This window comes from Pecten maximus, chromosome 1 (assembly GCF_902652985.1).
Source record: "Pecten maximus chromosome 1, xPecMax1.1, whole genome shotgun sequence".
NCBI lineage: Eukaryota > Metazoa > Mollusca > Bivalvia > Pectinida > Pectinidae > Pecten > Pecten maximus.
In genome coordinates, this window is record NC_047015.1 from 41,999,232 (window position 1) to 42,018,740 (window position 19,509).

At 35.7% G+C, this 19,509-nt stretch overlaps 1 protein-coding gene across 1 annotated transcript in view; it reads right to left on the reverse strand.

Annotated features, from left to right (window-relative positions):
* The window catches only part of LOC117334098 (von Willebrand factor A domain-containing protein 3A-like), a 32,709-nt gene extending 14,192 nt beyond the window's left edge, over window positions 1-18,517 (reverse strand). Inside the window, exons 1-19 of the mRNA XM_033893551.1 lie at window positions 18,410-18,517; window positions 15,884-16,030; window positions 15,306-15,405; window positions 15,001-15,128; window positions 14,159-14,248; window positions 13,674-13,728; window positions 13,221-13,322; window positions 7,588-7,694; window positions 6,944-7,069; window positions 6,576-6,684; window positions 6,354-6,419; window positions 5,833-5,964; window positions 5,430-5,568; window positions 5,185-5,288; window positions 4,636-4,811; window positions 2,172-2,291; window positions 1,869-1,943; window positions 1,646-1,740; window positions 1,211-1,456 (exon numbers count right to left, since the gene is read on the reverse strand). Coding sequence (XP_033749442.1) covers window positions 1,211-1,456; window positions 1,646-1,740; window positions 1,869-1,943; window positions 2,172-2,291; window positions 4,636-4,811; window positions 5,185-5,288; window positions 5,430-5,568; window positions 5,833-5,964; window positions 6,354-6,419; window positions 6,576-6,684; window positions 6,944-7,069; window positions 7,588-7,694; window positions 13,221-13,322; window positions 13,674-13,728; window positions 14,159-14,248; window positions 15,001-15,128; window positions 15,306-15,405; window positions 15,884-16,030; window positions 18,410-18,468 — 2,176 coding nt within the window. The 5' untranslated portion in view covers window positions 18,469-18,517. The remainder of the gene's footprint in view (window positions 1-1,210; window positions 1,457-1,645; window positions 1,741-1,868; window positions 1,944-2,171; window positions 2,292-4,635; window positions 4,812-5,184; window positions 5,289-5,429; window positions 5,569-5,832; window positions 5,965-6,353; window positions 6,420-6,575; window positions 6,685-6,943; window positions 7,070-7,587; window positions 7,695-13,220; window positions 13,323-13,673; window positions 13,729-14,158; window positions 14,249-15,000; window positions 15,129-15,305; window positions 15,406-15,883; window positions 16,031-18,409) is intronic.
* Between the last annotated feature and the right edge of the window lie 992 nt (window positions 18,518-19,509).

Sequence of the window (19,509 nt, forward strand, 5' to 3'; positions counted from 1 at the left end):
TCTATGGTCAATATAGATGCCAGAGCTTTGCAAACAAATGTTATATTGTGCTAAGCTCTGGCATCTATATCGACCATAGACACCAAAAAAAGACAGTTTAATGCTTATATTTACATTCTAGACATATTCGTTTTATTATATTTGAAAAATAGCATAAAAAATGCCAATATTCAGCGATTTCGTCAATGGGGTTCGACAAATAGAGCAGCCTATTTTTTTCAAAATTCATTTGTCACGTGCAGATTGGCAAACAAAAAAGTGCATTGAAATAATATGAAAAAAACACATTCTGTTCAATGTTTTTTTATTATTTGTGTAATAATATTGTATAAAATGTCTTTTTCATACTTTTTTATTAACATAAAAAACGATTTATGTTAGTTACAAGTAGTTCCGGTGGGTGAATGTATTCATGCGCGGCATGGATTGATGTCACGTTTTGGGTGTCAATTATGGTCACATAGACTGCAAATCTTTTTATTTAGTTTATATCGTGGCTTTGCCACCAAAATGTAAATATATAGAGATGAATGGACTGTTTTTTTCTAGGATTTTGGATAAAATAGGTAATACATAATTATATGTTTTATTCATTCTGTGAAATGTACTCTTTCACAACACAGTATTAATAAAAGATATACTGTAATTGAAAATGTTTGAAATTTCACATGATACTTCAATTTGTCTATCATTAAAAAAAATATGATCAGGCTTATTATCACCTTGACTTGGTACCAATTGTTTAAAATATTTCCAATATTTGTTTTGCTCTTTCTTACAGGCATTTAAGACATGAATTTACAATTCTATTGTTTTTCTTATTAAGGAAGTAACATTTAGATAATTTCTCCATTTCCTATACATATCATGATGAACTTTGTAGTTATCTCACTTTCTAAAATTGATAGATTTGTTAATGTCCTCATTCCACCACTTAGAAATGGTTTTGTATTTTACCCTTTTTTTCTTTAGTTAGTCAGAGCAATTTTGTCCAAAATTTCATAAAATGTTCTATTCCATGCCCCAAAGGAATATCTATCTTCAATTTTATTCATGATGTACTTTTGAAGTGATGAATATTCATTCTAAAACATACATACACATTACATAGACTGTTACATAATATATACAACTGCTGATCTGAACATCTATGAGTTAATTGTACTTGCTATATATGGCCTTTGACTAGAATACAAAATATTGTACCTACCTGTTTCTCTGAACCAATGGAACCTCCCATTGCTGCAGTGTGCCATATTCCTCAGAACCTCCGACGTCCTTGTGATGTTGGCATAGCGTCCAGGGATGGCTCCATTCGAGTTGTAGTCATCCACGTTGAACAGTACCACATGTAATGTGACATTTTTGCCCGATGTGGACTGTTCAATGAATGATGAAGCCACATCTAGCGTCTGATCAGGCACGCCACTGGAGAACAGGTAAATACCCTCAGGTTCTGTAACAATTTAAAACAAACACAGTGGAAATATACGACAGTTCAGGTGAATGTTAGAACTAGAATCTTAAAGCTAACTTTTAATTTTCAATTACTGTTGTAACGGCTCCCTGAGAAGTGAGCAATACATTGTTTGTGAACTGGTATGGAGATAAATTGATATGGAGATCAGATATTATCATAGTTTACCAATATGGTGACTGGCCTCCTGCTCATTCTCCATGGCCAATTTGAATGCAGACAAGAAGTTCCTGCTTCCCCCACACTGTAGGTCCAGAACCCACCTGTACAAAACACAGATAAATATCATTAACTGTCAAGTATTAATAAAAGAGTTTATTATTTTTAGTTTATAATTTATGAAATGTTAACACACAGCTACATGTAATATATTTGTGTATGTATACTATACCTCCAAGCATCCTGAAGATTCTCGGGTGTTGGTTTCATCATGATAGGACGCCATCCCACAGCCTTACTACCAAACCTAAAGCCAAGAAATCACCATAATGTAAACAAGAATATTATACTATTAGAGCTATAATTGTTGATGTGATGATAAAGCAGTTCAGTAACAGTAATGGAGGTTAACAATCAACACACAATGACAAAGAGGCCAGGTAACACTTACATAAGGTGTAAGTAATAACAAAGCTACCATCAGGACAAGAAAGTGACCAAATACTTACAAAATCAATGTCTAAATAATACTTACGCGATGATGTTGAAGAAGTTTTTGTTGGCGAGTTGCTGCTCCAACAGTAGTCTGAGGGAGTGCTGGATGTGGACCAGGTAGTTAACATTGGACACGGAAAGGTCCACCAGGATCACAACACTGTAAATATACACAGAATCAAAAGTCTGGTACAGTAATACACAGAATCAAGTCTGGTACAGTAATACACAGAATCAACTACTGGTACAGTAATACACAGAATCAACTACTGGTACAGTAATACACAGAATCAACTACTGGTACAGTAATACACAGAATCAACTACTGGTACAGTAATACACAGAATCAACTACTGGTACAGTAATACACAGAATCAACTACTGGTACAGTAATACACAAAATCAACTACTGGTACAGTATTACACAAAATCAACTACTGGTACAGTAATACACAGAATCAACTACTGGTAGTTATACACAGAATCAACTACTGGTACAGTAATACACAGAATCAACTACTGGTACAGTAATACACAGAATCAACTACTGGTACAGTAATACACAGAATCAACTACTGGTACAGTAATACACAGAATCAACTATACTGTACAGTAATACACAGAATCAACTACTGGTACAGTAATACACAGAATCGAACTACTGGTACAGTAATACACAAAATCAACTATACTGTACAGTAATACACAGAATCAACTACTGGTACAGTAATACACAGAATCGAACTACTGGTACAGTAATACACATAATCGAACTACTGGTACAGTAATACACAGAATCAACTATACTGTACAGTAATACACAGAATCAACTACTGGTACAGTAATACACAGAATCGAACTACTGGTACAGTAATACACATAATCGAACTACTGGTACAGTAATACACAGAATCAACTACTGGTACAGTAATACACAGAATCAACTATACTGTACAGTAATACACAAAATCAACTACTGGTACAGTATTACACAAAATCAACTACTGGTACAGTAATACACAGAATCAACTACTGGTAGTTATACACAGAATCAACTACTGGTACAGTAATACACAGAATCAACTACTGGTACAGTAATACACAGAATCAACTACTGGTACAGTAATACACAGAATCAACTACTGGTACAGTAATACACAGAATCAACTACTGGTACAGTAATACACAGAATCAACTATACTGTACAGTAATACACAGAATCAACTACTGGTACAGTAATACACAGAATCGAACTACTGGTACAGTAATACACATAATCGAACTACTGGTACAGTAATACACAAAATCAACTATACTGTACAGTAATACACAGAATCAACTACTGGTACAGTAATACACAGAATCGAACTACTGGTACAGTAATACACATAATCGAACTACTGGTACAGTAATACACAGAATCAACTATACTGTACAGTAATACACAGAATCAACTACTGGTACAGTAATACACAGAATCAACTATACTGTACAGTAATACACAGAATCAACTACTGGTACAGTAATACACATAATCGAACTACTGGTACAGTAATACACATAATCAACTACTGGTACAGTAATACACATAATCGAACTACTGGTACAGTAATACACAGAATCAACTACTGGTACAGTAATACACAGAATCAACTATACTGTACAGTAATACACAGAATCAACTACTGGTACAGTAATACACAGAATCGAACTACTGGTACAGTAATACACAGAATCAACTACTGGTACAGTAATACACAGAATCAACTACTGGTACAGTAATACACATAATCGAACTACTGGTACAGTAATACACAAAATCAACTCTGGTACAGTAATACACAGAATCAACTACTGGTACAGTAATACACAGAATCAACTATACTGTACAGTAATACACAGAATCAACTACTGGTACAGTAATACACAGAATCGAACTACTGGTACAGTAATACACAGAATCAACTACTGGTACAGTAATTCACAGAATCAATTACTGGTACAGTAATTCACAGAATCAATTACTGGTAGTTATACACAGAATCAACTGTTATACTCAGTCTGGTACATGACAGTAATATATAGAACCATGTCACCTAAGTTAATCATTATAATATGATAATCAAAAGAAAATAACTGCTTTAAAATTTGTTGATCGCAAAAAAAAGGGCACTAGTGGTACACAACTTTATAGTGTGTGACATGATTACATTACAAAAAAGCTTCACAAAACTCACATAAAAACTAGAATGAGTTGATGGGACAAGATCCTGTACAAAGACATATGAACGGTAAACCTGATTCTAGTACACTCCTTAACTGTGTTGTTTGGGTGGGTACAAGAATTTTTTTTGTGATATTAGATTCAGGGTGTTTTGCTATATTGCAAAGGAATGAGCTTCAAATCAAATTATATATAAATATAATTGATTATCCAAAAGCTATCAAATATATATTATGGTAATAATTTTCTAAATTAATGTGTGGTATTATGTTCAACCCACTTTTTCTCAGTAACTGTTCCAAATATTCTCCTGCTGCCACACGCTAGCCAGTTAATGCGGCGCTCATACAGACTGACTACTTCATGTAGCTGTTTCTGGTACTCGAACAGATGGGTCATATCTACATGAATGTTCTTCATGGACCCATCATGCCACTGGAACTGTACCATGGCTTTCTGTAACACAGACATAAAAAATTATAGAGGTCCTCAAGGCATCTTACCAAGTGTGAGACAAAATATTTTGGCTGGTGTGGAGGTGTGTCTGCTACCACTTTGTTTGACTGTAAAAGCTTGGGAAAAGTTAATTTTGCATATTTGTTTCCATGGTAACGGAAAATATTTTAAAAAAAGTAAAAATCCATATATATACAAAAGATAAAACTATTGGATTTACCTGATATGTGTACAAAATTATTGATTGTTATCTTGGTTAATTTTGGAGCTGTGGAACAGAAAATTCACTGTAATGTTTGTTAGAAATCATAAGATCATGTCATATACTAGCAAGATAATAATGTTACAATGTACAATATAGTGTACATCTTACCTCATGGACCTGGGACTGGACAGCCTTTTTGATAACTGGAATGAACTCTTCCTTGTAAGAGTATGCATTGGGAGCCAGGACCTGGTACAGATCTAGGCGCTTGGCTGCAATGGAACATTTCAAAGCACTTCAAATTTAACTATCAAAAAATATACATTTTAATTTAAAACAATTTCATACAAAAGGTTTAAGCACAAGCAACATAATTCCTTTAAGAAAATGGCGTAGTTTTGACTCATTGATACCTTTAAGGCCATGCTGATGTATCCAGTTGATAGAGGTCCTAGGCTGAAACTTTGGCATTTCTATACGTAGTGGAAGGTCATGACCTGGAGGACGGGGCAGGAACCGAGACTGGGGTAGCTTAGCTACTTCTGTAGTGATCTGCCACCAAAAGAAAATAGAGACTTGATGTACAATCACACGTGGTATGACTCCCAAACAAAAAACCATTCGGAAATTCTGATTACAAAGTTTATAACACTATAACATTTCCTTATTTCAAATCTGACAAAAACAGCACATCATTTAAACATTCACAAACATCCTCATCTGATAGTTTACTTACGTACAAAACTGAAGATGTAATGTTGGAACATATTGCATGACAAATTTGTGACATGAAAGTGACTTGATATGGTGACTTACCTCATTCATGATGCTGATGAGTGCACTACCCATCATACCGTTGCGCATTTCTTTGATCTTGTTGATAACATCCTGGCACTTCTGTATCTCCTTCAGTATGACACTGATTTCTGTTCCCGTGTATATTTGCTCCTGTTGTAACAAAGTACAAACACATATACTTATTAATACAATCTTTTATGTTAACCCTGTTTATATAAATTGCAATAACAAGACACGATCATTTTTTCTGGGATTCAGGAAACCATCCAGTTGATCATACCAGTTTATAATTTTCTTCACAAAAGTTTTAGTTTTCCTTCTCTTTCATTCTCCTTTTCTTAAAATCATTCAGACTATTTTTAATGCGCATTTAATAAAACAAGCTGCAACAGCTATAAGTCACTAAATGGAAGTTGATTATTGAATTGTCCCTATAATTTCATTATTAATTATACTTGTAAGATACAGAAATAGAGGTAGAAATGGCTGCGTCCTATTATAGACAAGCTATTTGATTGGTTGGATATGATGTCACCTACCTCACAGCTAGCAGTGTAACAATGATAACTTCCTCCTGATGCGTCTGACAGGTGCCTCAGAGTTATCTGTCGTCAAAAATATACCAATTCATACAGGGTTAATACTAAGCTTCTGTCTTTATCAGGTTCATTCTTTTTAATGGTCTATTTAATGAAATATATAGTTTGGATTTCATGTTTTGTTTATCAGCATAGAATGTTTATGTCTGTACATGCACTTACATTGGTGAGATGGTTACTACAGTCGTATGCCACTGTCTGTAGTGGTTTCTCCTCTCCAACTCCCATCTGATGGATATAGTCACACAGTATCTCTGAGCTCTGGTCGGGCCTGTAGGAAAATATAGCATAGAAATATTGTAAAAAGCATTAGCAACAGATATCTCTTTACCCTTCATTTTATCTATATGAAACTAATTACTCCATTCTCATACTCATTTCAAAACAGAATAACATTTGGCAAATATTCATTTACCTAGTATTTAATTATTTTCATTGTTCTTAATTGTTACTCTTACTATAAAAATCATCTTTACATGTGTTTTTTTCTCCCCATTGTTACACAATAAAAATGTAGTGTTAGAACTTACACACTGCCGAGTATGATGACTACAGAGTCAATATCCTTGATATTCATCACATGTTTCATCGCCTTCAAAAGGTTACAACCACCTGATGCCTTCATTCTCATCACCCACTCCTTGGCTTCCTCGATACTGTACAGAAATATCAACATACAAAAATGTACCTCAGGTTAATTTATAAATTATAACATTATAATAATACAAATATCAACGTACCTCAGGTTTATAAATTATACACTATTATACAAATATCTACATATACAATGTATATATATCTGATCAGGTTTTATAAAATATACACTATTATACAAATATCTACATATCTCAGGTTTTATAAATTATACACTATTATACAAATATCTACATATCTATATATCTGATCAGGTTTTATAAAATATACACTATTATACAAATATCTACATATCTCAGGTTTTATAAATTATACACTATTATACAAATATCTACATATCTCAGGTTTTATAAATTATACACTATTTTACAAATATCTATATATCTCATGTCCTGTACTATAATAGTCTAGAACCATATGCAAATATTTAATAACTGTGCACAATATCAAAACTGGTATTTATGAACACTTTTTATCAAGTCATCATCACTCAACATCTGGCCAGCGATAGGGTACTTACATTCTACAATTGACATCACGAGAGACTGGCCAAAGAGGATCTATATCTGTACCAAATGACATCAGGTAAATCGCTGCCCTCGTGGAGAACTGCTCATCCAACATGTGCTGAAGAAAAAAAACAGAATATTAACAAGTATTACTGTAATAATTATACATAGGTAACAATGATGAATTCAAAGTAAAGAAAAAAACAGAATATTAACAAGTATTACTGTAATAATTATACATAGGTAACAATGAATTCAAAGTAAAGTGTGTAAGTATATAATAAACAGTACTAAAGTCAGATAGGGGGTAATTTTCGCCCCCGTTTAATTTTCGCCATTTTTGCCCTTTGATGATAGGGCGAATTTATGACGACGGCAAAAATGTCAAGCTCAATTGCAGGATTTACAAGTTATCGTACATAGGCTAATGGTAGACGGATCTAAAACATACCCTCGTACTTTTCAAGTGTGTTTTATTCTATACAATTACAAGCAACATGTGTTATATATTTACACTAAATTATTAAATAATCTATTGTTTTATTTCAATCTATGCATGTGAAATCAAATCTGTATCTAAATGTAGGTCTAGTAAGTTTGCGATAGCACATTGAGTTAAATCGAGAATATGGGCTGAGACAGTGTAATAGGTTTAGTATATTTGATTTTAAAAAAGCCTATAAATACTAAGTAACTTTTAAAATCCAGTCATTTTTTAAAATGATGCACACAAAAAAGTATCAAATTTTTGCCATTGTGAAGACTGATTTTATGAGTTCACCGTCGCTTGTGGCTTCCATCGATGACAAATGAACAAGAGAAAACACTGATCAGTAATTAGGATGGTGAACTTACCACTCATCGTGTTTGCATAAAATCGACCATACAGTGTGTAAAAAAAAAAAAATAGTTTATTATTCAAGTGTCACATGTTTCAATACAATACATAAAATACAGTTTTCATCACTGAGTTATTAAAACACCCGGCCGATTTCGACCTATGAGACACTGTCATATCATCATCTAATAAGAGCTATGCATTAACTAAATTTAAGAAATACATGCTAAAATATTCTAAAGTATTGTCACATTTGCTTACAATATATTACAATTTTAAAATGTACAATAAACCTGATCCAATTCATAAAATATTCAACTATGATAAAATCAGATAAATCTGACACAATTTCTAAAATATCTCACCCTTAAAAGCATTGCCGTCTTCTGTACATTTTATATAAAACAGATGATAATGAGCACTGTAGTGCATTATTATTCATTAAATATATAAGTTTATGTTGGGAGTCAAGCTCAAAAAAGTAGGATTAAACACTCCTGCTTGCTCCAACAAAGTATTTCTTAAATCATCGTAAAAATCACAATCAATCAGGAAGTGAGTTTCATCTTCAATATGGTTTGAACTACATAATCGACAAACTCGTTCTTGTAATGGAGTTTTTGGAACAGTGTACCGACCGGTCTCTATATTCAATTTTAAGTTACCACAGCGAAATTTCGCTAAACATTTACGGTGGTGCCTACTGATAATCGTGGTGACATAATATTCAGGTGTAACACAATATTTATACTTTCTGTAAGTTCTAAGTTTGTTTCCGTTCTCATTACCAATATCATTCCATAAATCTCTATACCAGTTTCCTCTATCCTCATTACTTAATACTATTTTAGCAATATTTAATCAATGAATTTTATCAACATCATGTATTAAAAAGTCTAAGATCACGATCCTGGAGAAATTTCTTAGTTTTGGTTTCCCAACTCTTTGGAGTAGACAGAGACCATGCATGTATCTTATATGTTATTCTGTCCATATCTGTACTACGAAGTCTTAGCCACAATCTACACACTTCAAGTTTTTGTTTCACCATACAGGAATCCCAGCCCATGTCGCCACGCGTTGCGATATTTGATGCATTTTTTCCACAGCCAAGAAAGTATCTACATGCTCTGTTTTGAACAGTTTGTATAAACTTGTACGTATTTAGGCCCCATATACCCGCGCCGTAAAATAAAACAGGCTCAACCAGCCATTCATACAATGATTTAAAAACTGAATATGTCATTCCACCAGCTAGTATAAATTTAGTATATAGGGCACATAAAGCTCTACCCGCTGATTTTGAGAGTTCACGTGCAGTAATAGTCATATCAAGGTGTTCAGTGAACCATAGTCCTAGGTACCTATAACGGTCCACGGTCGAAATGTCAAGGTCGCCACAGGTAAAGCTCACGAGAGATTGAGGCACCGACGGGTTTCTGAAGTGAATCACTTTGGTTTTTGACTGATTAACCTGTAAGCGCCACTTTCTACACCACTCGCCGAGACTGTCTAACATACGTTGGAGAGAGTGTTCATCCGGGGCCATCAGCGCGATATCATCGGCGTATAGGAGGAGTGAAATGTAAATGTTATCTACCGGTATGCCACAGTTCAGACCATTTATGTCATGCACAAGGTCATTGATGTATATAGAAAAAAGTGTGGGGGAGATATTACAGCCCTGTTTTACCCCTTGTGACACAGTGAACCATTCCGATAGGTGGTTATTAAGTCTCACTGCACATTTAACATCACGATACAAGGCTTGTACTGCTCCCAACATTTTCCCGGAAACACCAATGGATAGCAGCTTGAACCAAAGACATTTTTGGTTTACAGTGTCAAAAGCTTTCCTCGCGTCGACAAAACACACAAATGTCGAAAGTTTAGATAATTTACGGTTATTGACGATACTATACAAGGAGTGTAAATGATCCAAACAGCTCCGCTTTCTTCTAAAACCATTTTGTTCATCGGAAATGACGTTATTTCGCTCTAACCAATTGTTGAGCCGTACTCCAAGAATATCGGTGTAAATTTTACTGGGAATAGACAATATCGATAATCCTCTGTAGCTCAATGGATCCCTGGCATCCTGCGTATCCGGTTTCGGGATTGGATTAATAATAGACTTTGACCATTCCGAAGGAATAACACTGCGCTCAAAACAATATGAAAATATTTTGAACAACATATCAACACAGGCTTTGTTACGAAGGACCTCCGCTGGGATACAATCTGCACCGATGGATTTCCTGAGGTTTGCTCGAAAAACCGCACTTCGAACTTCCTCATAATTAATTGGAATGTTTAACATAGATATATCAATATTACTTTGAAAATTATGCTCCTGTAACTGACGATTTACGTTATCCAAATGTACATCATCAAAACCAGAATCAACAGGCGTCGCATTGTAGAGCGACTCATATTTAGACTTCCAACATCGGAGGACACCCGGAACGTCACAAATTACACTTCCGTCATTGACCACTTCCATTGGAATTTTAGACATTCTATTATTGGCCATGCCAAGCTTTCCTATTTCCCGCCACATTTCACCGGAGTTGGTTTTATGTAAATCATGTAGTTTTGCTTGCTCACTTAGTTGGTACCGACGTTTGGCTTTTCTATTTAAACGATCAAATGTTGATCTTTCACTACAATACACTTCCTTTAGCCGCCTTTTATTAGAATTGCTATGTTTACAACAAAGCCATTCCTTTTCGCATTTACACACTATATCCCACTGTTGCTGTAACTCCGTATTCCAGTAAGGCTTCGCTCTAGATTTACCACCCGGACGACGGTTGCCTGACGAGCAGCTTACTTTAATTCTTTTATCCATTTCACCGGACACAAGGGCAATAAAATCTGCATAGGCTGAGTTGACATCGTTCGATGTATGGAGATCGTTGTCGATTTTGTCGATCGTTGCTTGGATGAGATCCCGCGTCGCGTCATCTTGTAAAAAGTCGTGTGGCGTTGTAGACATAATATGACGTTTACGCTCAAGGCCCGGTTCCTCGATAGTTCCGGAAGTGGAATTGCATGTACACATTACCCATTCTAAAATGGAGTGATCCGATGCGCTGTCTGCCACTAAATTGGGTATTTGATTTATCACAGAGGACATAATGTGTACTTTAAAATCTGTGTATTGCGTATACTGTTCGTGTGGCACCACGACATAGTCAACAACGGACCGACCTCTAGTGGACACATGCGTGAAGTTATCATTTGATCCTAGTCTCCCATTTAACATACACATGTTGGTGTCAACTAAAAAGTCGATGAACGCTACACCAAGACGGTTCTCTCTGTCGTCTATATGTGCCCGGGGAGTAACAACATCCACTCCCTCAATATAGTCCGAGAGATCACCAGTTCTGGCATTGAAGTCCCCCGTTATACACACGGATCCCAAATTCTGGAACGAATATACGTTTTCTAACAATGTGCCATAGAATTTATCACTGTTCACGGGTCGTGTAGTTCCTTCTGGAGGAAGGTAACATACACAAAGGTAAAGGTATCTGTCGATGTTGTTCCTAAATCTCACCCATAGTATATCCTCGTTAGACTTGTCAACAACATCCACTGTATATCTTGCATATAGAGAGTTTTTTATTAACATTCCTACCCCACCACTTCCACGTCGAGCGTTGCGATGAATAGATGTACGGTTATTTCCTATCCACGTATAACCGTCTAAATTGATAACGTTATTATCACGTAGAAACGTTTCACATAAAGTGAAAACGTCACAATCCATAGAGAGAATAGTAGAGAACCGGAAACGAGAATTATCATTGTCACTCATAGATAGACCACCAACATTCCAGAAAGCGAGTCGGAATCTGTCCTACCTCCTGAAAACACGTCGGTTTTCTCCGTTATCCCGCCAGCGTTGTCCGTGTGGTGATTGGCTCCTCCGCCCCTGGGGATCTTGCCTCGGTGGAGACCGTCCACCCTGGAACCAACCAGGATTCCGTTGTGGCCCATGGCCGGGGGTTGCTTCACCGAAACCATCTCTGTTTGTTTTAACTACGCGGTTACCGATAAGTTTGAGGTCCCGTTCCTTCCCTACCTCCTTGATAATTGTTCGAAGATTGGACTGAGTGTTAAGTTCCTCTCTGGAAAGCACATGGTCAATGTACACATTTTCATAGTTCCGTGTTGACAACTATGCATACCTGATACTATTTGAATCAATATAGGCTAAAAGTAAATCTGAACACAGGTAAACGTTGTTTATTTCACACCTGATTACATTTCACACCTCAGCGGGATATGCAAAAAAAAGAAAATCAGGGAATTCAATACATCCAGAGTGTTCCGATTGCAATTAAATCGAGAACTCCGAACGGAATTTTCCGATCGAAAGTAGTTTAGGGCGAAATTAAAACGGGGCGAATATCTATTGTGTTACTCAAGGGCGAAAATAACCTGGGGCGAAAAATACCAGGTATACAGTATCACACAGATGACCTTCACCCTTTAAATATCCATAGTCCACCATTACATCAATGACCTTTACCCTCAGTACTTATATAGTAGGGGCCGCGGTGACCGAGTGGTTAAGGTGTCCCGACACTTTAACACTAGCCCTCCACCTCTGGGTTGCGAGTTTGAAAACTACGCGAGGCAGTTGCCAGGTACTGACTGTAGGCCAGTGGTTTTTCTCCGGGTACTCCGGCTTTCCTCCACCTCCAAAACCTGGCACGTCCTTAAGTGACCCCTGGCTGTTAATAGGACGTTAAGCAAAAATAAACCAAACCAAAAACTTATATAGTTACTTACAATCATAGACTCTTGAAAAGTTGTCAATCGTCCAAAACCAGCATTGGCATCGGAGTTGTCTACCAGAACAGCCACACGTTTTCCTCTTATGTTGCCAAACACCTACAAGTCAAGGGCAGATAATTCTTAAATAGTAAATTATAGGGGTCAAGGAGGAATGTTCAAATGATAAGAGGCCATGATGGCAACAATCTGGGATTATTAAGTAAAACTTGTTCATTCATCTAATATAGATATAACAGTGTATGACTGCTTCTCTGCTAATTTATACAATGTACATCAGGTACAGGTGAAGATTGAAAGCATGCAGAGTTGAAGAACTCAGTTTCCAGTATTAAATGATTTTTTTTTTTTTAAATATGTAATAGTAATTTCATTATTTTTAGACAGATCATTTGGCAGTGGAAGCCTTATATACAAAGCCTGTCACTTATAACAATACATACTACATACCCTTTTACTGCCCTGTAGAAGCCACTTGATTCTCTTAGTGTACATCTCTATGGAACTGAAAAGAAGAAGGAGGCACACGTATTTTACTATGATTCCTGTGATACATACACCATTAACTACACCAAATACATGTGCAATGTACCACACACTTAAAAGTGAATGATCAAGTTTAATCCAATGCTTATATATTCTTAAACAAGGGCCTTTGTCATTACAACAGACAATCAAATTTAAGACATTACTAAGGTAGGAAATGAGACATCGTGCCTGGTGAAAAGCAGGGTATATTGACATCCTAAATGATTTAACATGTAAGTGATGTCATTGTGTAGTAAAGTCATCTTTTTGAAAATTATAGTCAAATTATGCAGCATGTTTATTGTTTATGTGAACGTTTGATTGCTGGTCCAAATATCAATGTCCTTTATCTTGTGTACAACAGACGTACATGTTTCCAGCAGATAGAATGTTGTTTCCATACTCACGTGTTTAGGCGGTATTCAAACTCATTGACATCATAAGCTTCAAACTGTATGTGCTGTGATGGCTTTCCTGTTCTATGGTCTGGTTGTAAACTGGAAATATAACAGTGCACATTTAGCATGAAAATTGAATTAATAAATTTAATATGATAATGTCCGAAATATAATTACAGCATTATTCTTTTTCAGACTAAAAGTTATGTCAAGTAAATACAAAGGAAAAAGATCAATCTAGCATCCAAAAATTACACAAGAAGATGTTTTGCATAAACAAAGCAAAGGGTAGGAGTACCAGTATCATCAACAGCATGTTAAATTAGGAGTGAATGCATTTCTTCTGAGTGAGTTAATATGTTGAGCAAATACTTCTCTCATACTTCACAGCGGGATCACACTTTTTTGTTTAATGGTGACTTATAAGTCAACTCTGTCTTTGGGTAGGGAAAAGAAACCTGACTTTCTCTATGATGTCATAATTACACAATGTATGAAATTTTGAAGTGATGTCACTGTATTGAAACTATCCTTGACATGATGGAATGGAAAATCCACAATTTCAACCCAAGGGTTTTGGTTTTTGATAAACGAAATTACAAGCAGATTGATGTTTATTCTGACTGGATTTGTTTATTTGTAAGTATGGGAGAAAAATAGTCAAACATGGATCTGTTCTGTGAACAGGGATACAGGGTATCTCAACCCATGTGTAATAGTTCAAGGCTGACCAGCACTTGAGAAGCCTTGTGTTGACCAGTCAATTTACTCTTGACATATACCTATCCACAGAACAGAACCATGATGTAAGTTTCTATTAATCCTCAACTCTGAGTTATGAAGATCCTTACTTCCCCACTTTCCCCTTGTCTACCAAGTCCTTGAGCGTCAACTGAAGATATTCCAGACTGTGGAACTTCAGCCATTCCTCAGATGTCTGTAGCTCAGATGCAGTTACAGACTCTGCATTTTTGAGGCTCTGGAGAATAAAACAACAAATATTACAGTATATTTTGTAGGTATTGATAAATACAAATATCAACATAACAATATGAAGATATTGTATAATATTCCAACAGCAGTATTTATCCTAACCTTGTTAACTTTTTAAATGATATCAGATCTTCAAATACTACTAGTAGTAACATTAACTCACCATTAGGTCAATGGTCTGGTTGACATGAGTGACAGTCAGGGGATGTGGGGGCCTTGCATTCTTTACCACAACAGGTTGCCAGGGAACTAAACCACTGGAACTAAAACAGAAAGTCAACACAATGAAATGTACATGTGTATTGTGGAACTAGCCACACTTTATCTCATAAACATGAATGTATTTTTTACTTTTCTTCTTGTATGTTCATTTTTGTTTGATATTATGAGCACATCAGTGTAGATACATGTAGCTGATAAACAACAAAATTTGTTTATGGTATACATATATATGCTTGTAGTAACTGTAAGACTCTTTCATATGCATTCATGGTAATTAGATGGTATATATCTCATTGGGGATTAATAATCATAACCATACTACATATTGTAAAACTTGTATTTTGTGGTATGTTGTGTCTGCATCCCTAAATAAATGTGTTATGTTATGAAAAGAATGGCCTACACCATCCATCATCTAATGAGCCAGGTGTCCGATAGTAATATAAATCAGTATACTAGTCTATATGTGATGAATGAAAATGAAATATCAAAGCATTTTTTTCGGTTGATAAAACTTACAGACTATCTTCACCAAGAAGTTCATCAATATCTTCATCATCTTCATCCTCATCCTGTTCATCCTCGTCGTCGTCATTAATGATACCAAGTTCCTGGTCAATGTCCGAAATCACTTCTTTCTCATCTTTTTCCTTAAAATTTTCCTCCCTTAAAATATAATGAGTTATTGCTGGTATTAAATCATTTCAATATATAAAACTGTATTAGATACAAGTATAATAAGTGTAAGCTCTGATGGGCACTACAGCTCCAACCACTCTGTCAGTTTAGTGAGAGATTCAGAGAGTATGTTATTCTGATTAAATTCATGAATTCATGCAACACAACCAACACCTTTTACAATTTACTAACAGGAACATACTGTAGATTGTATGTATATAATTGTAACAGGAGCAAGACGAGCCCCGTTTGTAATGTACAAACAACATCTGCTTATATATATAATTACTATGTATATCATCCGTCTGGTTTGCTTGCCAGTGTTGGTGCAAGAAAGACTTGACTCCAATTAATGGCAATTAACAAGTAGATTACACATTTACATAATTGGCTCAATTAAACGTTTATTAAACATTACTTTACCATTACATTCCTAAACTAACCCCCTAGCCTATACATTCTACAATATTTCTCCTCCCCCATCCCGCCTATACACCCAGCTACACGGACTATCACTAAGATCTATACATGTACTTTTAATAATACTGATGAAAATATAAAGCCAGAACATATCTTCTATATGATATAAAAGACAAACATGAATTTCTAATATTATGAAATTCAAATTACCACAAAATATATTGACTTGTACTTGAGAAAAAAATAAATCTAACAAAACACTGATCCTTACGAGGAAATACAAATACGATCAGTACATTGTAGTAATGGACAATATAATCAACATAAAACATTATCTGTACCTGCAATTCAATAGCACAGCTCAGATGAAATATCAAAATGTCTCCTATTGTGAAAACCAAACCGCCATCATTCAAATCTAATAGTAAATACGGGTGTGATAGATTACCGCGCAGTGTGCACACTGACCACTGGGCAATAAGATAAAAATAGATTAAACCTTGACATTACTATAAGAACCGGTTTACAAAGCCTGATGATATACTACATACAGTTCCATCACAAAATACCAGACCAGATCTCAATTATGTAACACGTACAAATACATTACAATAAATATAGGCTACATGTCAATTTCAATTAAATTGAAATTGTATCCTACTACAGTAAAAGCACACAATAGGCACTCTGACCTAAAACTAGCAGTGAAACTGGACACTGACTGACTCTTACCTAACACATTACAGGACATTTTCTGGGGGATTTTTGGGGCAGTTAATGGGCCCCATTGCCAATTGAATTTATTTCATATTTAAGCCAAATTCCCAAAACTTTCAGTTTACTCCTGAAAAAATCTTTCACCAATTTTCTTCCCAAAATGAGACAAAAAGGCCTGTTCTCAAATCAGTGAGAAAAAGCCTTGCATTAACATATATAGAACACAAATACACACTTCCCCTGCTACATAATAATTAATATCAACATATATTTATGTGTCCATTATTGTGCAGAAGATGATACATAGGTGCATGGTCGAGGAGACGTTTGTGATTAAAAGCTTTATTTTTATTTTAAAAGTATAAGATAAAAAAAATATGGTATGTTTAGCATTGTTACGTTGTGTGATCTGCCTTATTTGGTTTTAGATTATCAGGGCTGTGTGCAATGTCTTGGAAAAGTAGGTTCCAAAGACAGATGGTATGTGGAAAGATTTAAGATTAAGCAAAGTAGTACAGCATATCTTAAATTCACAGAGTAAAATTTAAAAGTTTGACGTGTTGCATAAACGATGGTAGCCCGAGTTTTCTCTGGCCCTGTCACCATGTCTGGTGTAGCTGGCCCTGTCACCATGTCTGGTGTAGGGCTAGCCCGAGTTTTCTCTGGCCCTGTCACCATGTCTGGTGTACCTGGCCCTGTCACCATGTCTGGTGTAGGGCTAGCCCGAGTTTTCTCTGGCCCTGTCACCATGTCTGGTGTAGCTGGCCCTGTCACCATGTCTGGTGAAAACTCGGGCTAAAACGATGGCACCGAATTGTCAACTACAACGATAAATGTATGTTCATTGTATACATGATTGTAATGTAAAAGCGATTATAACATATATTATACTATATAATTCCATATTCTGGGTGGAAAACATGGCTGTGCATGGCTGTGTGCATACCAGTAAATTGTGGGGGACTTCCGAATGAGAAAAATACCCACTCCAAAAAGAACATCTACATAGGCTTGTATGCATATACACTGTACAGTTGTGATACTACAAACTTATCCTAGAAGAACCAACTTATCAATAGCTACCATTGTCTCTGATAGTTGATGATATCACTTGACAATATATAATCTGTGCAAACGTTTGGAATGTTGACGGGCACAACGCATAAAATAGACCCATTTCACCACCAACCATCCTGTAATAAAGGCACACTCAAATCAATGTTGTCTTACTCGGATTCCTCGATGACAGGATCAATGTAGGGGGTTCTTCTTCCAAATATTCCTTCCATTTTGTTGCCGTTCTCACACACTGTCTAAAACTGCGGCCATTGTTGTTTTCGTGTTGCCAATACTGCGGTAGTATCACACAAATGAAATATCTGCGATTTGATTGGTCATTATTGGGAGCACTTGTTTCGTCGCGCGCTTTTTAAATTAGTGAACCACATTGGCCATATGCAGTGCGACGCGCATGAGTTAGTTCAGTCAGAGACTTGTATATCAGGTATATACGTCTCTGGTTCAGTTAATAACACCATGATTAATTATAAACATTCAACAGTACAATTACTTGAAAAAACATGAAAAATGGAGAGTGATCGACATGATATTGTAATTAAGTTCATTCTAAAAAAAACGTGCATAAAAAAATAATATTCAAATTTCTAAAAGCTAAATGAATAAACTTTCTTGTTTTATTTAGTTCTTTTACATTGTTTACACTTACTAATTTTAAAACACTTGGGTTTATCAGAGACATATATAGATCTATAGGTCCTATATGTCTATGGTTTTATGTGATAATAATTCTTAATATATTTTTGACGAATATCAGAGTAAAATGGACATTGTAATAAAATGATACTCGTCTTCAATTCAATTTCTTCTAAATTACAACAATCGCACAATCTGTTAGCCCTTGGAACATTATGTTTTCTGCCATACTCTATATTTGGATGATGCGACGAAAGTCTTATTTTAGATAAACATTTTTTTATAAACACTATCAATAGTTTGGTTTGTTTTTGTTTAACGTCCTATTAACAGCCAGGGTCATTTAAGGACATGCCAGGTTTTGGAGGTGGAGGAAAGCCGGAGTACCCGGAGAAAATCCACCGGCCTACGGTCAGTACCTGGCAACTGTCCCACGTAGGTTTCGAACTCGCAACCCAGTGGTGGAGGGCTAGTGTTAAAGTGTCGCGACACCTTAACCACTGGGCCACCGCGGCCCCTCTCAATAGGCTTAATTAGATCAGAGACTGATTAGATAAAGTTGTAAACAAGCATTATCAAGTAAATGTTGATTGACTACTCCTCGTGATGTACCATTT